Genomic DNA, 25,745 nt, shown 5'->3' with positions numbered 1-25,745 from the left:
CCAAAGCAATCCTGACAAAAAAGAACAAAGCAGTAGGCATAACACTCCCAGACTTCAGACAATACTACAAAGCTACAGTAATCAAAATAGCATGGTTTTGGCACAAAAACAGACACCCACATTAATGGAACAGACTAGAGAGACCAGGAATAAACCCACCCAGCTATGGTCAACTAATCTATGACAAAGTAAGCAAGAATATACATGGAGAAAAGATAATCTCCTCAATAAGTGGTGCTGGGAGAACTGGACAGACACATGTAAAACAATAAGGTTAGAACATTCCCTCACACCATATACAAAAATAAACTCAAAATAGCTTGAAGACCTAAATGTAAGATATAACATCATAAAACACCTAGAAGAGAACATATGTGAAACAGTCTTTGACATAAATTGTAGCATTATTTTCTTAATTAGCCTCCCAAGGCAAAAGAAATAAAGGAAAAAACAAACAAATGGGACCTAATTAAACTTAAGTTTTTGCACAGTAAAGGAAACCATCAATGAAACAAAAAGACAACCTACAGAATGGGAGAAAATTCCATTTACAATGGAAGGAACCCAAGCATCAACAGATGACTGGCATAAGAAGATGCGGTATATATACAATGGAATATTACTCAGCCATAAAAAAGAGTGAAATATTGCCATTTGCAGCAATGTGGATGGACCTAGAGAATATTATGTTTAGTAAAGTAAGTCATACAGAGAAAAACAAATACTATATGACAGCACTTATATGTGGAATCTAAAAATACAAATGAATGTATATACAAAACAGAAACAGGCTTACAGACATAGAAAACAAACTTATGATTATCAAAGAGTGTGCAGGGGGAGGGAATTAGGAGTATGTGATTAACAGATACAAACTACTATACATAAAATAGATAAGCAACAAAGATTTACCGTGTAACACAAGGAATTATACCCAATATCTTATAATAACCTATGATGAAATATAATCTGCAAAAAAATGGATTCACTAAGCTGTACACCTGAAACTAACATAATATTATAAATTAACTATACTTTAATTAAAAAAAATAAAATAAAGTGAGATATTGAATAAAATGCCCAGCAATATGCCTGATACATAGACAGGCAAGCAGCTGCCCAGTGAAGGTCAGGTCTAGCTGATGACAAGAGATAATTTCAGTTTATATAACAGAAATACCCATTCTAATAAAATAATTATAAAGTATCTAAAAAATTATGTTTTTTGGACATTGCAGAATATGTGCACTATTATTTCTGTAAGTGATTAAGCAATACTTACAGCAGAAGTAGAGAGTCCAAGGATTTTTGAAGCACAAATTGTCTTCAGGAATTTAGGTCTACTGCCAAGGGTGCACAGTCTCCCCCGGGCCAAAAACATGCTACAGGACAAAAGAAAAAATTTTAAAGGGAGTAAATATATACTTATATCACTATTAAACATTTATAGCTAGGTGATAGACCATAAACTTGTAAAATAAAAATAAAATTTATTGATAGCTGAGTTTTCTTTCTATGATATAATCTCTCATCACTAGAATCATTCTAATAGAATCCTCCTTATACAAATTTATGCATGTGTCGTTTTAAAGTAGAGATCTGTAAGGATATGGTGAATTTAAAAAACAAAGTTCTAATTTAGTCAAGAGCATTAAACGACAGGAAGTAAAAGTTCCATTCCTACTAGGCATAAAATCCAGAATATTTCAGTCTAAGAACTACTTAAATTTCAGAATCGTCTGGAGAAGTCACTAGTAAAACTGCAATTTGTAACAGTAAATTAAAGTTGTTAGAAACAGGTTATTCAGAAAGTTGTTTGAAAAGGATTATAGTAGGTCCTTGATAAATATGAAGAATATACGAATGAATCTTCCCTTATTTTCTCAGGTGGTACTGCCTTCAACAATTCCAGAAGATAGCTAGGTAGCTGGAAATCTATTGAAATGGCTTGCTAAGAGGCATGAATCTAGATTACTTCTCTACTTGTAAGGAAATCATTATCAATCATGGGTCAAAGTAGGGAGATCAAAGCAAAATGGAATTCTTATTAAACTGCCATTTAGAAGTGAAAGCATTCAGGAAAGCAGAAACTTCCCATAAGGTTTTACTCTGACAATGTTCTATCAGTGGATGGCATTTCCTTCAACTCTAATAATCAAACTTTTAGAAAAAAAGACACACTTTATTGATTCAAAGGGACCACTGAAACTACCAATAGCTATGAATCTCTTTAAGTTACCAAAATGTGAAGGCTACAGATGTGAAAAATAATATATTGGATGTTTCTTAAAAAGTAAAATAGAAATTCCTTACCTTGTCAATAAAATTCAGCTTAAACGACAGCCTCTTAGCCATTCTACATCACATCAGCTTAGGTTAATTCTCTGCAAAGCACTTTCTGTTTGTTTGGCTGACCACTCACTCATTCATTTGATAATTTAATGTAAGCGCCATGAACAGGGGGACCTGGTGCGTTTAGTTCACCACTGTCTTCTCTGGCACATAGGAGGCACGTGATAAATAAATGTGTCAAATGACTGAATGAATACATAAAATCACATTATAAATTAATGATTTAAGTGAACTATTTATGATGAGTCCTTTTATGAAATATTGATTCCTTTGTAAAGTAAATAATTACCTCTTATGTTTTACGTCTTTCAAGTCAAAGACCGGGTTTTCTTAAATCAAGAAATGCCTATTCTTTGGTCATTAATAGTTCTGTTCAGGAATAAAATATTAATTGGATTAGGCAGTAGGGCTAGTTCTGAGGAAAGGTATTACCAAACAACAGTGACTATGTTGAACAATCTTCATTCAGTATCATAGAGTTATTTGATTTAGGACAATATATTTTTCAGAAAAAAAATGCCCATTTATTTAAATTCAACCTAATTTATTTGTTATTAAGGAAAGTATAAGTAAAATTCTTTCTTGCAAGTAGAAAAGTGAGAGAAACCTCTTCTACCTTCTTCAGATAAATGGGGTTGGGGAGCTGGGAGGGGAGCAAACAGGACTAGGAGTCAGGATACCTGGATTCTAACCCTTATTTTTGATATTAAAAAAAGGTTTCTATCCTGGGACAATTCCCTGACCTTTGGTGGGCCTTAGTTTCCCCATACTTCAAAACAGATGAATAAATGAATCCTTGGTTTCAAGGTAATCTCAGAAAGTACTGTACGTCAGTGGCTGGTTGTGTGTGACCTCAGGCTGCAGGTCTTGGGAGATTCCCCCCAGGTTGGGTGAGCCACACCCTCTGGCCACCACACCTCAATACCCATTCCCCTTTGGAAGTTGACACTAAATCTACCTGTTTTCATCTGGAAATCCCAAAGCCTAATTCCCACCTCTTCTTCCCTGTTTTCTGCAGCACATTACCACCATAATGCAAAGTATTGCCTGGAAACTGACCCAGCCCTTCATTTCTCTTCCACTTTCCAAACTTTCTACTGTGTCTTTCGGAACGGCTGCACCATTCTCAGCGAATCCCATTACATCTTTATGTTTTCAGAGTGTTCCTTGTACCTCCTAGCTTGAACTGAAACCTTATTGCTCCCTGAAGATACCACTCCTATATGCCTCAGTGTCAGCTTTTGCTTGTATATGCCTCACTTATCTCTTTCTCACTGTCTATTTTACCATTACCAGACTACTAGTTCCGTCATCTGCTTCTATGATATTATCTTCTGGCCTGCTGATAACTCCTTGTCATTCATTAGAGATTTTCTCATTAGGCACACAGTTTTCTTCTCAACTCTAAGTACTGTGATCATCCCAGGTAATTCCCATGTCTTCAGAGATGGTCCATCCAACAACTGACATCCCTGTGCCCATCACTATTCTCTTCCATCCCACCCTAGGCACTCTCTCCTATAGTCACACCCTGCACCTTGCCATTACCTCAATCTGGTCTAATTCCAAAACAATTAATTGAAGTATTCTGATCTTTGACCATAAACTACCTATCCTTCCAATTTGCTTACTTATTCCAATGATTACTATTCTTAAATATCATCAAGATCTCTAGGAGGATGCCTCTCCTTTTCTCAATCAGACCTCACCTTCCTTTATTTTCCAATTTAGACGCCAGTTCCACTGCTTCAATAATGTTCTTTACAATGCCCTAGCTCCCCGTCTGTCTTTTATAGATATATCTATAAAACCCTGGCCCTGGATGAACTCAATTACAGTGTCTGTTTTTCCTATGGCCCATGAAGCTGTGGACTGCTGGAGAAAATCACAAAGGATAGGATTGGTTTCACCACAAATTATGGTCATTAATCTCAAATTGACCCCCAACACTCTCCAGCATTTCTACTATATTTTATAGGTACAGGATAGCAGAATATACTCCCCCCAAAATTGCCACTTTGGCCTAAGGATTATTGTGAGCTAAAGGCACTGGAAAAACAGCCGAGGCAAGAAGAGTGATCTGATCTCCCCCTTTCTTCCTGAAAACAGGAGATAAAATTCCCATGTGAAAGATACCTGCCCTATACTGGGAAAAAAGAAACACTCTTAGACAGGGAGTTAAAGCTGAGAGAATTCTGTACAAACAGACCTTGTTAAAATAATTCTTATCTTCCTTTAGTCTCCCTATATTTTTTGGTTACTTTTCCACAACGGCCTCTCTTTGTTCAATCTAGCATAAAAGCACTTGGTTTTGCTACTTCTTTGGGTCTTCATTTCCTTGTGAAAGTTCCTGTGTCACATAGACTTTTATTAAATGTGTGCTTTTCTCCTGTTAATCTGTATTATGTCAGTTTAATTCTTGGGCCCACCCAAAAGCCATAAGAGAATAGGCAATATTTCTCTCCCATAGTACAAAATGATTATTTAAATTTTTCCCACACTCCTCTGACATAAAACCCTCCTTAGTCTAAGCAGATGACCTTGCCCTCTATCACAGAGAAAACAGAAGCCATCAGATGCGAATTCTTTCAACCTACCCACATCTAAAAAAACAAACCTAAAAATATTCCTTTTTTCTTCCTACTATAATAAAGGAAGTGACCCTGCTACAAAAGGACAGTCCCTCCTCCCATGACTTAGACATCATTCCTCTCCCCTCCACAGAGACTTTGCTCCATTGATTATTACCCCTCTCCTCGGCATATTCAGCTTTCCTTGCTCAAGTCTCCTCTAGTTATTGGGTTGGCCAAAAAGTTTAAGGTAAAAATAAAAGACACATTATTCATTTTCACCAAGAACTTCATTGAACAACGAATTCACTGTTTTGTTCCACGACCTTCTGCCATTTTTCAGGCAACTTCATAATTCCATCTTCCCAAAACTTTTTATCTTTTTGAGCAAAGAATTGTTCCAGGTGCCTTTTACAGTCTTCGAGGGAATTAAAATTTTTTCCATTAAGAGAATTTTATAAAGACCGAAATAAATGGAAATCCAAAGGTACAATGTCTGGTAAATATGGCAGATGAATCAGGACTTCCCAGCCAAGCTGTTTTTGTCTGGTCATCAAAGAAACATGTGGTCTTGCATTATCCTGATAGAAGATCATGCGTTTTCTGTTGACTAATTCCGGACGCTTTTTGTCAACTGTTGCTTTCAGTTGGTCTAATTGGGAGCAGTACTTGTTGGAATTAATCGTTTGGTTTTCTGGAAGGACCTCATAATAGAGGACTCCCTTCCAATCCCACCATATACACAAGATCACCTTCTTTAGGCGAAGACCGGCCTTTGATGTGGTTGCTGGTGGTTCATTTCCCTTGCCCCATGATCTCTTCCATTCCACATTATTGTACAGTATCCACTTTTCATCGCCTGCCCCAATTTGTTTTAAAAACGTAACGTTTTCATTACGTTTAAGTAGAGAATTGCATGCGGAAGTACGGTCAAGAAGGTTTTCTTCGCTTAACTTATGTGGAACCCAAACATCAAAGTGATTCACATAACCAAGCTGATGCAAATGAGTTTCAATGCTTGATTTGGATATTTTGAGTATGTCAGCTATCTCCCAAGTGGTATAACGTTGATTGTTGTCAATCAATGTCTCGATTTGATCACTATCAACCTCAACTGGTCTACCCAACCATGGAGCGTCACCCAGTGAGAAATCTCCAGCACAAAACTTCACAAAACACTTTTGACACATTCAGTCACTCACAGCACCTTCTCCATACACTGCAGAAATCTTTTTTTGTGCTTAGGTTGCGTTTTTACCTTTCTTGAAATAATAAAGCATAATATGCCGAAAATATTGCTTTTTTCTTCCATCGTCAATATTAAAATGGCTATACAAAAATTCACCAATTAAAAAAAAAAATTCACCAATTTTGATAAGTTTTTTAAAAATGCACGCTGATTTGAAAGCTGTCACAATTCAACCTAATAAAATTGTTTCGAATGAAGTTAAAGACAACCAAGTGCTACTAGAGCCATCTTATTGAAAAAAACCGAATTTTTTGGCCAACCCAATGAAAACATATCATTTTATTAACTGTCCCTTTTCCTCAATCTATACTCCCTAACCCAGTGCAATCTGATTTTTGTACCCATCATTCCATAGAGGCAGCTCTTGTGCAAGTCAATTTTGACATTCATATTGTTAAATTCACTGGACATTTTGCAATTCTCCCTTTCCTTGAGCTCTCTGCAGCTTTAGATCAGCTGGTCAAGCCCTGTCTCCTCCCAGAAACGCCATTTTCCCTTGGCTTTTGACCTATGACAATCTCTCATTTTCCCAAACTTAAATGACAGAATTCCTCAATGCCCAGATCTTTTTTCTTCTCACTCATTACTCTCTCACTAGGTAATTTCATTGTAAAAGGAACTGTGAGGGCACCATTGAATTGTCGGCTCCAAAGAAATCTAAGCAGGCTGATAGATACAGATTCAGAACCCCTGAAGCTTTTTTTCTTCTGTACTTTAAATAAACATTTTTTGAGCAGCACTTTTCTAAAGCAATTAACATTTCATATGCATATTCACTGAGAAGCTAAATGAATAGATTGGGATGTCATTGAAAAGTTGGACAAAATCAAAAGGTATATGGCTTTTCATTTTAAACAATATTTTCACTGTTTCATTTATACTTAAAAACAGTGTTCTGTGAAGAAAATCAGGAAATTGTGAATCAGGGTATCTAGTAAACCTGATTATGGCATATTATACATAAGATAAACTCCACAGTCATATACACATGATCAATAGAAAATTAAACTATTTATTATCATTGGTGTAGGCTGTTTAAAATGAAGATACAGAAGATATGTGTGGCGCAGCTTGGGGGGACCTGAAGCTAAGAAGGCTGATGGATTGTTGGAGAATCCAGAGCTAAAAGATGAGTAAAGCAGTCAAGATGAACTGTAAAATGTTTGAAACTCTGGACTTAAACCCAGATAATCAATTCATAACCACTTTGCATATGTGGAGGAGAGGTAGGAAAAGATTTAGTGAATTTCACAAAGTACAGATGTTTAGGTTAACAGCAAGCTCAAGGAAGATTAACGTGAGGTGACTGCAAAAAGGCCTAGTGCTAATGAATGCACAACCCAGGTTAAGAGTCTGACCCAAGGAAAGTTTATTTCCACCTCACGCTGTACCTGTTGGTCCACTTCTAGAATGTTTATAAGGCTTACTGATACAACATAGGGCATATAGGAGGTGAACAAGGTACTGGCGCGGGAAGTACAGTGGGAATAAGCCTCAAAGCCATGTCACTGAAGCAAGAATGGGAAAAATCAGCCATACTGAGCCGGCACAAGACTTAAGTTAGGAGACATGATCCTGAAATTGCTGAAAAGCTGTTTTGTGAAAATGGGATTCGTGTAATTAATTATAAATTTCTGCAGAGGGAAGGAATCTGGCTGTCCGGTTTAAGTTGTCACGAGTTTGGTTTCAGCCCCACGTGAGTTAAAACTTTGTAATGGTGGGTGTGCAGCCCAGTGTGGAAGGAGCCAGCTGCCCGGCTGCGCCCTCAGGTAGCTGCGGAGGAGCCGCGCGCCAGCAAGACGGAAGAATGTCCGTACTGGCTGGGGGCTCCAAAAGCAACAGATTAGGCCTCTTTTCTCTTTTATCTAAAAACTATGGGTTCCACTAAGAGTCACTTACGTGGCAAGTGAGCAGCCTTGTTCCTTTTTTTAAATTGATTATACCGATTACGGATGAACTGGAAGAATACTGATTACGGATGAACTGGAGTCGGTGTCAGCTTCCCACACCGTTTACAAAATGCCCAAATTGCAAAAATGAAGCCTAAAAGGAGGAGACGAGGACCGGGGTCCAAGGGGCCCCACCCTATAAGACCAGTCACCTCAGGGCCACTCCCTCTCCAGAGCAAGCAAACTCTGAAATTCCAGCGCTGACCCTCTGCTACCAGCCCCGTGGGCCGCCAGGGCCGGGGGTCAGCGGCCCAGCCCGCGCTCCCGCCTCCGCTCCGGAAGGCGAGTCCGAACGCTGAAGGAAATCCAGCCCCGGCTCTTCCTCCCAGCCCACCAAGGCGCGCGGCCGGGCGAGCGCACCCCAGCTAGGCCTCCCTCCCTCCCAACCTCCCTCCGCGCGGCTCCGCACCCGAGACCACTGCCCTCAGCCCCACCAAGTGAACGCCTTGCGCCCCACTCACACCCGTCGCGCGAACACCTCGTCTCCCTGAGTTCCAGTCCCGCGAGGCCTCAAGAGCCTGATGGGGCGGGACTCGGACGTGGAGGCGGAGGATGGAAGGGATGGACTGTGGGGTCGGGATTCCAAACGCCGATTGGCTGAGGGACAGGCCGGGGTAGCGGACTGGACGCAACTGGGCGGGCGTGGAGAAGGGGGAGGTGAAAGGCGCCGGGCACAGGAGAGTAAGGGGGCGGGAGGGAGGTGCGCGGGGATGTGGCCGGGGATTGGCTGTGGTGTCTAGACTCGGGCGTGATGTGCTGTGAGGACAGCCGGGAACCGGGACTGGACTTGGCAGGTGGAGGTGCGGAGCCGGATCAGGGCCTTGCAATAGACGCGGGTCTAAGTGAGGGGTGGAATGGGGCGGAGGCTTGTATATAGCCGGGATTGGGTATGAAGTTGAGGTCTAATTGGATGTATGTGACCTATTGATTTGGGGCGGGTTATAGGACAAAGGATTGATTTGGAAGAAAAAGCAAGCTGTGGGGTCACAAGGCTTAGGTGAGGGGAAGCATGTAGTTTGAACGATGTTAGAAGATGCCAGAGAGGGCAAGGCTAAAGAGAGTGTGCAAAAAGTTTTGTAGATGTATTTATCACCTATGATGGTGGTGAGGGGGGAAAAATAGGAACTTTACTTTCCTGAACAGTAAAACGAATTCGATCAGAGAACCGGGAATGGAATAGGGTATGAAACTGAGAAGGAAAATAAGTGACACTTTAAACGTGAAGAAGAAAAATTGGCTAAGAGAAAAAGGAACACCAGAAATTACTCCTTTATTGAGGGCAGTGTTAGCCAAAGGAGAGGTTCTGGTAAGAATTAGGTTTCATAACTAGATTTTCCTTATCTCCTAATTTAAGAAAATGAGAGGATAGAAGGAGTTGGGGGGCAGTAGCTTGTTTTTCAACTGCAGAAGAAAGAACAAAGATAATCTCTGGTTGAAGGATTCTACTCTGCACCTAGGTACTGTGAGATTCAGAAGATTATCAGGTGAATGGAGAGATGCTTGTGTACAATAGGGACAAGTATTTGAGCATGTATTGGGTGATTTGGAGGGGAGGGTTCAAGGAAATGGAGATTCATGCTGTTTTGGGTGCTGTCTGGAAGTGGGGGTGATTATTAGATTGGGCATCATAATACATCTTATGTAGAAGAAGGGAGGAAAATTGCAAGGCTAAGTCTGTAGTTGGTAAAGAAGCAATGGTTTTGCTAGCCGGGAGAAGAGGAGGTTTGCTATTTTTGTAGTTTGCAGTGACCTTGTTTTTATTTGAGTTTAGGCAAGTTTATTGAGTGATCTTATCTGTTGTCTCATTTCATCATAACCAGAGAGTGACTGATGTTAGTGTTCTGTCAAATTTTTATATTTTACAGGGGAACACCAGGGCTAGTTCCTAACAATACCGAAGCCTTAAGGGTAAGTGTCAGTTCAGTTCCTGATGGCAAGTACTGCTTATCTTTTTCTCATATTTAACAAATACGTGAATTGGAAACATAGGTGTGGAGGCTTCTGGGGGAAATGAGGCAGAAAAAGTGAGTGTCTCAAACCTTAAAGAGGAAGAAACAGGCAATAGACAAGTAAGTATATACAATGACTTCAGATGGTGATAAGTGCTATGAAAGAAGCAATGAGGGGTGGAGACTGCAGAGAGTTTAAACACGATAGTCAGGATAGGCTTTTTTTGAGAAGGTAATATTTGAACCAGAATTGAATGATAAAGACACAACTTTGCAAAAAATTATTCTGGATAGGAAAATAGCAGTTGAAAAGGCTCTGATATGAGAATAAACTTGGCATGCAAGGAATAAGAAAGAGGCCAGTGTGTCTAATGCACTGTAATCCAGGGGAAAGTGCTTCCAGATTAGGGTGGAGAGAAAGGCAGGGACCAGATCACGCAGAGCCTTGAAGACCACAGAAAGTTTCAATTTTATATTGATGTAGCCATTGGAAGATCTTAAGCAGAGGAATAATATAATCTTAATTACATTTTAAAAGTCACTCTAGTTGCTTTGGAGAAGAGACTTGCAGGTAGGCGAGAGTAGAAGCAGGAAGGAGGAGGTTAGGAGGTTGTTAGTGGGAGATATGATGTTGTCTGGGCTATGGTGGTGGCAGAGGAAGAAAAGAGGGCTAGGGTCACAACGTTCATTCTGCCGACATTCACTTATTCCTCTTTTTCAGCTCTACCACTCCACAGTCACCTCTGCCTAGTTTGTCCTAATTCATACACTCTCTGTTTACCCTCTTCAGAGTATAAACTTCCAATCTCTTGCTGAAGTGAAGGAGGAAATTTGGTGGGGATGTGCAAACTTGCAGTGGGGGTCGGAGGATCTAGTTTTTTCTTAGAAAGGCCTTTAAATGACCCTCGTGTTTTTAGTCCTGAACCTTTAGAGAGTTCCGTGGGGGTAGATCTAGTTGCTTTTTTGGCTTTCTTTGTGACTAGTCTGGGATTAAGCGTTTTTGAATCTGCTGTCAATTTCTACCTGCCTGTTTGCTTTCTAAGGTCTATAAATTTGTTGTCACTGTCTTTCCCCTTGTTCATTTTCTCATAGGGTTATGGCTTAAAAGAACCTCCTCACTGTTATTTCAGTGTGGTTTAAGTAGAGAGAGAGTATAAATATGTTTGATTTGCCATCTCTTATTGTTGTTATTGGTTTACATGCACGTTCATTCAATGATTGGAAGACCAAATGCTGGGCATTCAAATACTTTGTTCATATGCCAAGGTTTGTGTTATTCTTTTTTTTTTTTTGCGGTACGCGGGCCTCTCACTGTTGTGGCCTCTCCAGTTGCAGAGCACAGGCTCCAGATGCGCAGGCGCAGCGGCCATGGCTCACAGGCCCAGCCGCTCCGCGGCATGTCGGATCTTCCCAGACTGGGGCACGAACCTGTGTCCCCTGCATCAGCAGGCGGACTCTCAACCACTGCGCCACCAGGGAAACCCTGTGTTATTCTTTATACTTTATACTCACGTTGGCTTTTAAAACAGAAATGTAAGTGACTCCTTGGAATTAATAACTAAAGGCTGTGCTTTTCTTATATCTTGTGCTCATTTGTTTTCTGAATAAAAAGATGGTATCTCCCTTTTAAAGTCTTTTCCACTTTCTCATACAGAGGGCTAAAAATATTCTGAAATACAGCAGAGAGAAGGCAGTATAGCTTAGTTGGCAAACCAACCTGTCTGGTTCAGATCTCAACTCTGCAATTTTCTAGCTGTGTAAACTTGGGCAAGTTACTTCATTTCTCTGTATTTCAATTTCCTTATCGGTAAAATGTGTGTAATAGAACCTTACTTATAGTGCTATTTTAAGGATTAAATGACTTCATAGACTGAAAAAAAAAAAACCCCTTAGAATTGTGCTTGGTTCTTACTAAGTACTATACAATTTTTCCTTAAGAAAAAGGGAAAGAGAATCTTTAGGATAGGGCTGCTAGTTATGCCCCAATATTTAGTATTCTTTTCTTCTATAGCAATACAACCCCCAAATTTCAGCAGAGTATATGAGTGCTTGGTATAAAGACTGGATTTCCAGTCTTTGTTTTAGCTGGGTGGGGGCCATATGACTAAATTCTAGCCAATGGGATATAAGTGGAAGCTGTATGTGCTGCTTCCAGGAAATGTCTTAAAGGATCATATGCCCTTATTGCTCCCTCTGTTTGTGGCTTCCCTGACAGTTTGAGTACAGACATGTTGGCTACCACCCTCTTGCACAACCAGGTAGAATCTTCAAGTTGAAGATGGTAGAACAATAGTATGGGAGACAAGGAGCCTGAGCCCTGATATCATGAAGCTACCACTCTAGCTCCAGACCTACTGTATTGACATAAGAGAGAAATCAACCTCAATTTTGTTTAAATCTTTTGTATAGCTTTCCTGATATGCAGTCATAGTACTGCTGTGATGGTTTACTGACTCCTCTCATTTGCTTACCAAAGGCATCTCATTTTACATGGACCTTGCAGGCGACAATAGAATGGCAGAGAGGAGAACAAAGTGGAAGATACAAGCAATGCCTTATTATCTGGAATAATAAGGCCACTTCTCAAGCAGCATCTGTCCCTTGTAGGTATTAAGGGTCAGACAGGCAGAACTACATTCTTCCTTTACTCATAATACTCAAGCAGTACTTGGAAGGACCTGCTCCAGGAAAAAATGACAATTAAGTCTGGGTTTGTAAGTTCCTAAAGTGTTTTCCATCTTACACTCTTGCTATAAAGAGTTATGTTCTTGAAAGTTGCTGAGAGTAAATCTTATGTGTTTTCAACATATGCACACACACACACACACACACACACACAGAAAAGAGTTAACTATGTTAATTGTGTGAGGGGATGTATGTGTTAATTATCTTGATCTTTGTAATCATTCTACAATGTATATATATATATGGAATCACCATGTTGTCTACTTCAAATGTATACGATTATATCTGTCAAAAAGAGTTATGTTTAGAGGACAGACAGCAGAAACAAGAACTACAATTCTGCAGCCTGTGGAACGAAAATCGCATTCACAAAAAGATAGACAAAATGAAAAGGCAGAGGGCTATACACCAGATGAAGGAACAAGATAAAATCCCAGAAAAACAACTAAATGAAGTGGAGATAGGCAACCTTCCAGAAAAAGAATTCAGAATAATGATAATGAAGATGACCCAGGACCTCAGAAAAAGAATGGAGGTAAAGATTGAGAAGATGCAAGAAATGTTTAACAAAGACCTAGAAGAATTAAAGAACAAACACATAGAAAAATTAAACAACAAACACACAGAAATGAACAATACAATAACTGAAATGAAAAATACACTAGAAGGAATCAGTAGCAGAATAACTGAGGCAGAAGAACGGATAAGTGACCTGGAAGACTGAATGGTGGAATTCACTGCTGTGGAACAGAATAAAGAGAAAAGAATGAAAAGAAATGAAGACAGCCTAAGAGACCTCTGGGACAACATGAAATGCAACAACATTCACATTATAGGGATCCAGAAGGACAGGAGAGAGAGAAAGGACCCAAGAAAATATTTGAAGAGATTATAGTTGAAAACTTCTCTAACATGGGAAAAGAAATAACCACCCAAGTCCAGGAAGCACAGAGAGTTCCAGGCAGGATAAACCCAAGGAGAAACACGCCAAGACACATAGTAATCAAACTGACAAAAAATTAAAGACAAAGAAAAAGTATTGAAAGCAACAAGGGAAAAAGGACAAATAACATACAAAGGAACTCCCATAAGGTTAACAGATGATTTCTCAGCAGAAACTCTACAACCCAGAAGGGAGTGGCATGATATATATAAAATGATGAAAGGGAAGAACCTACAATCAAGATTACTCTACCCAGCAAGTATCTCATTCAGATTCAATGGAGAAATCAAAAGCTTTACAGACAAGCAAAAGCTAAGAGAATTCAGCACCACCAAACCAGCTCTAAAACAAATGCTAAAAAAATTTCTCGAGGGAGAAACACAAGAGAAGAAAAGGACCTAAAAAAACAAACCCATAACAATTAAGAAAATGGTAATAGGAACATACATCTCAATAATTACCTTAAAAGTGAATGGATTAAATGCTCCAACCAAAAGACACAGGCTTGCTGAATGGATACAAAAACAAGACCCATATATATGCTGTCTACAAGAGACCCACTTCAGATCTAGGGATCAATCCAAGAAGAAGATATAACAATTATAAATATAGATGCACCCAACATAGCACCTTGATACATAAGGCAACTGCTAACAGCTATAAAAGAAGAGATTGACAGTAACACAATAATAGTGGGGGACTTTAACACCTCAGTTACACCAATGGACAGATCATCCAGACAGAAAATTAATGAGGAAACACAAGATTTAAATGACATAATAGACCAGATAGATTTAATTGATATTTATAGGACATTCCATCCAAAAACAGCAGATTACACTTTCTTCTCAAGTGCACACAGAACACTCTCCAGGATAGGTCACATCTTGGGTCACAAATCAAGCCTTGGTAAATTTAAGAAAATTTAATCATATCAAGTGTCTTTTCCAACCACAACGCTATGAGATTAGAAATCAATTACTGGGAAGAAAAATGTAAAAAAACACAAACACATGGAGGCTAAACAATAAGTTACTAAATAACCAAGAGATCACTGGATAAATCAAAGAGGAAATCAAAAAATACCTAGAGAGAAATGACAACGAAAAAAGATGATCCAAAACCTATGGGATGCAGCAAAAGCAGTTCTAAGAGCGAAGTTTATAGCTATACAATCCTACCTCAAGAAACAAGAAAAGTCTCAAACAATCTAACCTTACACGTAAAGGAACTAGAGAACGAAGAACAAACAAAGCCCAAGTTAGTAGAAGGAAAGAAATCATAAAGATCAGAGCAGAAATAAATGAAATAGAAACGAGGAGAACAATAGCAAAGATCAATAAAACTAAAAGCTGATTCTTTGAGAAAATTTAAAAAATTGATAAAACTTTAGCCAGACTCATTAAGAAAAAGAGGGAGAGGACTCAAGTCAATAAAATTAGAAATGAAAAAGGAGAAGTTACAACGGACACCGCAGAAATACAAAGCATCATAAAGACTACTACAAGCAACTCTATGCCAATAAAATGGACAACCTGGAAGAAATGGACAGATCCTTACAAACATATAAACTTCCAAGACTGAACCAGGAAGAAATAGAAAATATGAACAGACAAATCGCAAGTAATGAAATTGAAACTGTGATTAAAAATCTTCCAACAAACAAAAATCCAGGACCAGATGGCTTCACAGGTGAATTCTATCAAACATTTAGAGAAGAGTTAACACCCATCCTTCTCAAACTCTTCCAAAATACAGCAGAGGGAGGAACACTCCCAAACTCATTCTATGAGGCCACCATCACCCTGATACCAAAAGAAGACAAAGATACTACAAAAAAAGAAAATTACACACCAATATCACTGATGAATATGCATACAAAAATCCTCAACAAAATACTAGCAAACAGAATCCAACAACACATTAAAAGGGTCATACATCATGATCAAGTGAGATTTATCCCAGGGATTCAAAGATTCTTCAATATACGCAAATCAATCAGTGTGATAAACCATATTAACAAATTGAAGGAGAAAAACCATATGATCATCTCAATAGAGGCAGAAAAAGCTTTTGACAAAATTCAACACTCATTTATGATAAAAACTCTCCAGAGGCATAGAGGGAACATACCTCAACATAATAAAGGCCATATATGACAAACCCACAGGGAACATCATTCTCAATAGTGAAAAACTGAAAGCATTTCCTCTAAGATCAGGAAGAAGACAAGTCCACTCTAGCCACTATTATTCAACATAGTTTTGGAAGTCCTAGCCACAACAATCAGAGAAGAAAAAGAAATAAAAGGAATTCAAACTGGAAAAGAAGTAAAAATGTCACTGTTTGCAGATGATATGATATTATACATAGATAATCCTAAAGAAGCCACCAGAAAACTACTAGGGCTTATCTATGCATTTGGTAAAGTTGCAGGATACAGAATTAATGCACAGAAATCTCTTGCATTCCTATACACTAACAATGAAAGATCAGAAAGAGAAATTAAGGAAACAATCCCATTCACCATTGCAAAAAAAAAGAATGAAATACCTAGAAGTAAAGCTAAGGAGGTAAAAGACCTGTACACAGAAAACTATAAGACACTGATGAAAGAAATCAAAGATGACACAAACAGATGGAGAGATATAACATGTTCTTGGATTGGAAGAATGAATATTATGAAAATAACTATACTACCCAAAGCAATCTACAGATTCAGTGCAATCCCTATCAAATTACCAATGGCGTTTTTTACAGAACTAGAACAAAAAAATCTTAAAATTTGTATGGAGACACAAAAGACCCCAAATAACCAAAGCAGTCTTGAGGGAAAAAAATGGAGCTGGAGGAATCAGATTCCCTGACTTCAGATTGTACTACAAAGATACAGTAATCAAGACAACATGGTACTTGCACAAAAACAGAAATATAGATCAATGGAACAGGATAGAAAGCCCAGAGATAAACCCACACACCTATGGTCAACTAATCTATGACAAAGAGGCAAGGATATACGATGGAGAAAAGACAGTCTCTTCCATAAGTGGTGCTGGGAAAACTGGACAGCTACATGTAAAAGAATGAAATTAGAACACTCCCTAGCACCCTACACAAAAATAAACTCAAAATGGATTAAAGACCTAATTATAAGACCGGTCACTATAAAACTCTTAGAGGAAAACTTAGGAAGAACACTCTTTGGCATAAATCACAGCAAGATCTTTTTTTGACCCACCTCCTAGAGTAATGGAAATAAAAACAAAAATAAACAAATGAGACCTAATGAAACTTCAAAGCTTTTGCACAGTAAAGGAAACTATAAACAAATGAAAAGACAACCCTCAGAATGGGAAAAAATATTTGCAAATGAATCAATGGACAAAGGATTAATCTCCCAAATATATAAACAGATCATGCAGCTCAATATTAAAAAAACAAACAACCCAATCAAGAAATGGGCAGAAGACCTAAATAGACATTTCTCCAAAGAAGATATACAGATGGCCAAGAAGCACATGAAAAGCTGCTCAACGTCACTAATTATTAGAGAAATGCAAATCAAAACTACAATGAGGGGCTTCCCTAGTGGCGCAGTGGTTGAGAGTCCACCTGCCAATGCAGGGGACACGGGTTCGTGCCCCAGTCCGGGGAGATCCCACATGCCGCGGAGCAGCTGGGCCCGTGAGCCATGGCCGCTGAGCCTGTGCGTCCAGAGCCTGTGCTCCGCAACGGGAGAGGCCACAACAGTGAGAGGCCCATGTTCCGCAAATTAAAGAAAAAGAAAAAAAGAAGAAAAAAAAAAACTACAATGAGGTATTGCCTCACACCAGTTAGAATGGGCATCATCAGAAAATCTACAAACAACAAATGCTGGAGAGGGTGTGGAGGAAGGGGAACCCTCTTGCACTGCTGGTGGGAATGTAAATTGATACAGCCACTATGCAGAACAATATGGAGCTTCCTTAAAAAACTAAAAATAGAACTACCATACGACATAGCAATCCCACTACTGGGCATATACCCTGAGCAAGCCATAATTCAAAAAGACACATGCACCCCCAATGTTCATTGCAGCGCTATTTACAATATCCAGGTCATGGAATCAACCGAAATCCCCATCAACAGACGAATGGATAAAGAAGATGTGGTACATATATACAATGGCATTTTACTCAGCCATAAAAAGGAACAAAACTGAGTCTTTTGTAGAGACGTGGATGGGCCTAGAGGCTGTCATACAGAGTGAAGTAGGTCAGAAAGAGAAAAACAAATATCATATAGTAACACATATATGTGGAATGTAGAAAAATGGTACAGATGAACCGGTTCGCAAGGTGGAAATAGAGACATAGATGTAGAAAACAAACATATGGACACCAAGGGGGAAAGTGGGGCTGGGGTTGGTGATGGTGGGATGAATTGGGAGGTTGGGATTGACATATATGCACTAATATGTATAAAATAGGTAACTAATAAGAACCTGCTGTATAAAAGAAAAAGTTATGTTTAGTTTTCAGCCTCATGTAGCTATTTAAAATGGAATATTTTGAGTATGGATATGTATTATTACTGTAAATTAATTCTTTTCAGCCAGGTAATAATAGCTGTACAAACATTAGCTTAAATATTTCAAAAACTGTAGTAGAAATTGTTCATTTGCCCACAGAAATGTTGCGCAGCATAACTGTGTATCTATTTATCTATCTGTTCGCCTGCCTGTGTATCTTTTCACATACACATTTGGCTGGGTTTATAGCAATTCAATTGTTAGTATTGGTTACTCAATACGAGAAAGGCTTCACAATCTTTGAACAATTTTTTAAAAGAGAAAATGAATTTTGACTTTACATTTCAGTTGGTTAAAAAAAATTCATTCAAAACATGGGTTCCATATGTAACATATAACAATAAAAATTGTGCTGTGGAAACACTGTCAAGTACTGTGCCCTCCAAAACATGGATTAGGTTGTGGCTTCTGGCTAATGTGTGTTTAAAAATGCTGCTACACAAGTAAGTATCACTGCCTTAGAACCTGGTAGAAATTGCTCTTCTTGGGGAAGTGTTGTGTTCCTTTCTCAATCTGACTTTGCCTCTGGAATTCGTGGCTCACACTGGAACTTTTCAGCTTTCAGAGCCCTCTAGGCACGTTCTCAGCTCCTGGAGGATGTTTATGGCTACTGACCTTTGCTCCCTCAATTTGTTGTGCTGTGCAGTGTCCTTTTGGCACTGCTGCTGGTCCAAAGTCCTGCATGCTTTATGCCAGGTAGATCCCCAAAGCAGTGGCAGGAACATAAATTGACACCAGGTTCTCCAGGTCTCTAAAGAAGGGATAATGATGAAATCCTTTGTGGGGAGAAAGAAGGAGAAGATTCCTTTCGAAATAGTACAAGAATACAAATAACTATCAAATTCTAGAAACATTCAGTATGACTTTAGATAATCAAATGGTAAACTTTCAGGGAAAAGCATCAGGAATGCAGTTGGGATGATAAATGTTGTATATAAGATAGTCATTGGTGTGTTTAAAATGGAGGGTTTACTATGTGCCTGACGGCCTTCTAGATCCTGCTGATTCCATGATGAACAAAATAGAGAAAGTTTCTGTCCACGTGGAGCTTATGTTCTATTGAGGGAGACAGGCAATAAATATGAACAAATTTAGGTGATATCAGGTAGTGATAAAATACTGTGAAGAAAAATTAAAATACTTGTATTGGCCACTAGATGGAGCTCATTGCTCTCTTCATTTCTTTCACCAATCGCCTGAAACAGAAGCTGAGTGCATGATACACTATTATCATGTTATATTTTGGGGCCAGGTGATAGACCTTTTGTTTCCTCAGTTTGTCTCTCTTCCTATTTCTCCCTCCCAATTTGGATTTTTTTTTTCTACTAATTGATTGATAAGGGGAAACATGGTTAAGACATATTAAGGCATCATCTCAGATATCTTGGTATAGGTGGATTAGATCAACTCCTTCCTAAATCATAGAAATCCTCTCCCCTCAGTTTCCTGGGTATTTAACTTCCTGCATTTATTTGTTTAATATCTGTATTCACCATTAGACTGTTAGCTCCTTAAGAGAGAGACTTCAACTGTGTTTCTCAGTCCTTGGCAGAGTACAAATTTTTGAATGGATGAATCCCTTTAGTCTGAACAATTCCTGATTTCCAGGTAGTCTCATTTAACTTTATAGGGGGATTGTTTTGGAGTTAGGTTGGAAAAAAATCTCCACAATAAAAAACTGGGTGAGTTTGCCTGTCTTGCGTTCTATGACTGACCCTCTGTCAAGGACCTCCCAGTAGATGGGAAGAGTGGGATATGTGTGTTTGTATATGATAGGCAAATTATTTGGCATTCTGAGTTCCTGCCCATATTTTTTCCTCTTTCTATTTGGATAAAAGCCCAATGCAACAATGGATGTATTTCTAGTCCATTGGTTAATCTCATTTGAACTTAACCAATGTTAGGCACATGCTTTTGTCAGGGTTAACTCTAGAAAAAGGGTCTTAAAACTTCTACTCTTCAGAGAGTGGAAGGGTCATTGTGAAAACTACTAGGGAGATGGAATCTATCCTATAATCTCTTGGTCTTAGATTGGTTTTCAACACCTATACATGTTTTGTTAGATTTACACCGTAAGTATTAATTTTTGGTAGCTATTGTAAATGGTATTCATTTTTCAGTTTTGGTCTACTGTGGTTCATTGCTTGTATATAGAAATACAATTGAAGGTAGATTTTTGTGTGTTGATCTTGTGGGTTACAACCTTGTTAAACTCACTTATTAGTTCTAAGAGGTAGATTTCCTGGGACTTTCTATATGGATGATCTTGTTGTTGGAGAATAAGGACATTCTATTTTATCCTTTCTGATCTATGTGCCTTTTGTTTCTTTTTCTTCCTATATTATGCTAAGACTTTCAGTATAACGTTGAACTGGACTGGTGAAAGCAGACATCCTTGCTTTTTCCTTTAGTAGGGGCCAAGCACTCAGTTTTTGATCATTAAATATGATGTCACCTATAGGTTTTTTGTAGATGCCTTTTATCAGCTTGAAGAAGTTCATTTTTACTCTAGTTTGCTGGGAGTTTTATCATGATAGGTGTTTTGTCAAGGTTTTTCTGCATCTATTTATATAACTAAGTGGTTTTCTTTCTTCAGACTTTTAGTAGGGTGAATTGCCTTAATTGATTTTTTAACTACTCTTGCATTCACAGAAGGAACCCCACTTGGTCGAGGTGCATTATGTTTATGTATTGCTGGATTTCACTTGCTAATATTTTGTTGAGGATTTTTGCATATATTTTCATAAGGATAATGGTCTTTAGTTTTCTTTTCTTTTTTTTTTCTTACATCTTTATTGGAGAATAATTGCTTTACAATGTTGTGTTAGTTTCTGCTTTATAACAAAGTGAATCAGTTATACATATACCTATGTTCCCATATCTCTTTCCTCTTGCATCTCCCTCCCTCCCACCCTCCCTATCCCACCCCTCTAGGTGGTCACAAAGCACTGAGCTGATCTCCCTGTGCTATGCGGCTGCTTCCCACTAGCTATCTATTTTACGTTTGGTAGTGTATATATGTCCATGCCACTCTCTCACTTTGTCACAGCTTACCCTTCCCCTTCCCCATATCCTCAAGTCCATTCTCTAGTAGGTCTGTGTCTTTATTCCTGTCTTACCCCTAGGTTCTTCATGACATTTTTTTTTCTTAAATTCCATATATATGTGTTAGCATACAGTATTTGTCTTTCTCTTTCTGACTTACTTCACTCTGTATGACAGACTCTAGGTCCATCCACCTCACTACAAATAACTCAATTTCGTTTCTTTTTATGGCTGAGTAATATTCCACTGTATATATGTGCCACATCTTCTTTATCCATTCATCCGATGATGGACACTTAGGTAGTTTCCATCTCCTGGCTATTGTAAATAGAGCTGCAATGAACATTTTGGTACATGACTCTTTTTGAATTATGGTTTTCTCAGGATATATGCCCAGTAGTGGGATTGCTGGGTCATATGGTAGTTCTATTTGTAGATTTTTAAGGAACCTCCATACTGTTCTCCATAGTGGCTGTACCAATTCACATTCCAACCAGCAGTGCAAGAGTGTTCCCTTTTCTCCAGAGTTTATTGTTTCTAGATTTTTTGATGATGGCCATTCTGACCGGTGTGAGATGATATCTCATTGTAGTTTTGAGTTGCATTTCTCTAATGATTAATGATGTTGAGCATTCTTTCATGTGTTTGTTGGCAGTCTGTATATCTTCTTTGGAGAAATGTCTATTTAGGACTTCTGCCCATTTTTGGATTGGGTTGTTTGTTTTTTGGTTATTCAGCTGCATGAGCTGCTTGTAAATATTGGAGATTAACCCTTTGTCAGTTGCTTCATTTGCAAATATTTTCTCCCATTCTGAGGGTTGTCTTTTGGTCTTGTTTATGGTTTCCTTTGCTGTACAAAAGCTTTGCAGTTTCATTAGGTCCCATGTGTTTATTTTTGTTTTTATTTCCATTTCTCTAGGAGGCGTGTCAAAAAGGATCTTGCTGTGATTTATGTCATAGAGTGTTCTGCCTATGTTTTCCTCTAAGAGTTTGATAGTTTCTGGCCTTACATTTAGGTCTTTAATCCATTTTGAGCTTATTTTTGTGTATGGTGTTAGGGAGTGACCTAATCTCATACTTTTAGATGTACCTGTCCAGTTTTCCCAGCACCACTTATTGAAGAGGCTGTGCTTTCTTCGCTGTACATTCCTGCCTCCTTGATAAAAGATAAGGTGACCATATGTGCGTGGGTTTACCTCTGGGCTTTCTATCCTGTTCCATTGATCTATATTTCTGTTTTTGTCCCAGTACCATACAGTCTTGATTACTGTAGCTTTGTAGTATAGTCTGAAGGCAGGGAGCCTGATTCCTCCAGCTCCATTTTTCGTTCTCAAGATTGCCTTAGCTATTCAGGGTCTTTGGTGTTTCCATACAAACTGTGAAAGTTTTTGTTCTAGTTCTGTGAAAAATGCCAGTGGTAGTTTGATAGGGATTGCATTGAATCTGTAGATTGCTTTGGGTAGTGGAGTCATTTTCACAATGTTGATTCTTCCAATCCAAGAACATGGTATATCTCTCCATCTATTTGTATCATCTTTAATTTCTTTCATCAGTGTCTTATAGTTTTCTGCATACAGATCCTTTGTCTTCTTAGGTAGGTTTATTCCTAGATATTTTATTCTTTTTGTTGCGATGGTAAATGGGAGTGTTTTCTTGATTCCACTTTCAGATTTTTAATCATTAGTGTATAGGAATGCCAGAGATTTCTGTGCATTAATTTTGTATCCTGCTACTTTACCAAATTCATTGATTAGCTCTAGTAGTTTTCTGGTAGCATCTTTAGGATTCTCTATGTATAGTATCATGTCATCTGCAAACAGTGACAGCTTTACTTCTTTTCCGATTTGGATTCCTTTTATTTCCTTTTCTTCTCTGATTGCTGTGGCTAAAACTTCCAAAACTATGTTGAATAAGAGTGGTGAGAGTGGGCAACCTTGTCTTGTTCCTGATCTTAGCGGAAATGGTTTCAGTTTTTCACCATTGAGGACGATGTTGGCTGTGGGTTTATCATATATGGCCTTTATTATGTTGAGGAAAGTTCCCTCTATGCCTACTTTCTGCAGGGTTTTTATCATAGTTGGGTGTTGAATTTTGTTGACAGCTTTCTCTGTATCTATTGAGATGACCATATGGTTTTTCTCCTTCAATTTGTTAATATGGTGTATCACATTGACTGATTTGCATATATTGAAGAATCCTTGCATTCCTGGAATAAACCCCACTTGATCATGGTGTAAGATCCTTTTAATGTGCTGTTGGATTCTGTTTGCTAGTATTTTGTTGAGGATTTTTGCATCTATGTTTATCAGTGATATTGGCCTGTAGCTTTCTTTCTTTGTGACATCCTTGTCTGGTTTTGGTATCAGGATGATGGTGGCCTCGTAGAATGAGTTTGGGAGTGTTCCTCCCTTTACTATATTTTGGAAGAGTTTCAGAAGGATAGGTATTAGCTCTTCTCTAAATTTTTGATAGAATACGCCTGTGAAGCCGTCTGGTCCTGGGCTTTTGTTGGAAGATTTTTAATCACTGCTTCAATATCAGTGCTTGTGATTGGTCCATTCATATTTTCTATTTCTTCCTGTTTCAGTCTTGGCAGGTTGTGCATTTTTAAGAATTTGTCCATTTTTTTCCAGGTTGTCCATTTTATTGGCATAGAGTTGCTTGTAGTAATCTCTCATGATCTTTTGTATTTCTGCAGTGTCAGGTTTTACTTCTGCTTTTTCATTTCTAATTCTATTGATTTGAGTCTTCTCCCTTTTTTTCTTGGTGAGTCTAGCTAATGGTTTATCAATTTTATGTATCTCCTCAAAGAACCAGCTTTTAGTTTTATTGATCTTTGCTATTGTTTCCTTCATTTCTTTTTCATTTATTTCTGATCTGATCTTTATGATTTCTTTCCTTCTGCTAACTTTGGGGTTTTTTTGTTCTTCTTTCTCTAATTGCTTTAGGAGCAAAGTTAGGTTGTTTATTCGAGATGTTTCCTATTTCTTAAGGTAGGATTGTATTGCTATAAACTTCCCTCTTAGAACTGCTTTTGCTGCATCCCATAGGTTTTGGGTCATTGTGTCTCCATTGTCATTTGTTCCTAGGTATTTTTTTATTTCCTCTTTGATTTCTTCAGTGATCACTTCGTTATTAAGTAGTGTATTGTTTAGCCTCCATGTGTTTTTATTTTTTATAGATCTTTTCCTGTAATTGATATCTAGTCTCATAGCATTGTGGTTGGAAAAGATACTTGATACAATTTCAATTTTCTTAAATTTACCTAGGCTTGATTTGTGACCCATGATATGATCTATCCTGGAGAATGTTCCATAAGCACTTGAGAAAAATGTGTATTCTGTTGTTTTTGGATGGAATGTCCTATAAATATCAATTAAGTCCATCTTGTTTAAAGCTTGTGTTTCCTTATTTATTTATTCCTTATTTATTTTCATTTTGCATGATGTGTCCATTGGTGAAAGTGTGGTGTTAAAGTCCCCTATTATGAATGTGTTACTGTCGATTCCCCTTTTATGGCTGTTAGTATTTGCCTTATGTATTGAGGTGTCCTATGTTGGGTGCATAAATATTTACCATTGTTATATCTTCTTCTTGGATCGATCCCTTGATCATTATGTAGCGTTCTTCTTTGTCTCTTGTAATAGTCTTTATTTTAAAGTCTATTTTGGCTGATATGAGAATTGCTACTCCAGCTTTCTTCTGATTTCCATTTGCATGGAATATATTTTTCCATCTCCTCACTTTCAGTCTGTATGTGTCTCTAGGTCTGAAGTGGGTCTCTTGTAGACAGCATATATATGGGTCTTGTTTTTGTATCCATTCAGCCAGCCTGTGTCTTTTGGTGGGAGCATTTAATCCATTTGCATTTAAGGTAATTATCAATATGTATGTTCCTATTCCCATTTTCTTAATTGTTTTGAGTTTGTTATTGTAGGTCTTTTCCTTCTCTTGTGTTTCTTGCCTAGGGAAGATCCTTTAGCATTTGTTGTAAAGCTGGTTTGGTGGTGTTGAACTCTCTCAGCTTTTGCTTGTCTGTAAAGGTTTTAATTTCTCCATCAAATCTGAATGAGATCCTTGCTGGGTAGAGTAATCTTGGTTGCAGGTTTTTCTCCTTCATCACTTTAAATATGTCCTGCCACTCCCTTCTGGCTTGCAGAGTTTCTGCTGAAAGATCAGCTGTTATGCTTATGGGGATTCCCTTGTGTGTTATTTGTTGTTTTTCCTTTGCTGCTTTTAATATGTTTTCTTTGTATTTACTTTTTGACAGTTTGCTTAATATGTGTCTTGGCATGTTTCTCCTTGGATTTATCCTGTATGGGACTCTCTGTGCTTCCTGGACTTGATTAACTATTTCTTTTCGCATATTAGGGAAGTTTTCAACTATAATCTCTTCAAATATTTTCTCAGTCCCTTTCTTTTTCTCTTCTTCT

At 38.3% G+C, this 25,745-nt stretch overlaps 1 protein-coding gene across 5 annotated transcripts in view; it reads right to left on the bottom strand.

Moving 5' to 3' along the window:
- Positions 1–8,637, bottom strand: part of KYAT3 (kynurenine aminotransferase 3) — a 69,329-nt gene extending 60,692 nt beyond the window's left edge. For 2 of the 5 annotated variants that reach the window (XR_003794426.1, XM_029228515.1), the window contains exons 1-2: positions 8,582–8,606; positions 1,283–1,382 (exon numbers count right to left, since the gene is read on the bottom strand). Coding sequence is in view for 2 of the 5 variants with exons in the window: in XM_029228515.1 (XP_029084348.1) it covers positions 1,283–1,381 (99 nt within the window). In the remaining 3 variants the exon portion in view is untranslated. Of the gene's footprint in view, positions 1–1,282; positions 1,397–8,581 lie in introns of those variants that run through there. The other 3 variants (XR_003794425.1, XR_003794424.1, XM_029228516.1) reach the window with 2 other exon arrangements.
- Between the last annotated feature and the right edge of the window lie 17,108 nt (positions 8,638–25,745).

The sequence above is a fragment of the Monodon monoceros genome, unplaced genomic scaffold (assembly GCF_005190385.1).
Source record: "Monodon monoceros isolate NGI ecotype Baffin Bay Population unplaced genomic scaffold, NGI_Narwhal_1 Super_Scaffold_18, whole genome shotgun sequence".
Classification (NCBI taxonomy): Eukaryota; Metazoa; Chordata; class Mammalia; order Artiodactyla; family Monodontidae; genus Monodon; species Monodon monoceros.
This window is presented reverse-complemented; position numbering and strand designations above follow the sequence as displayed.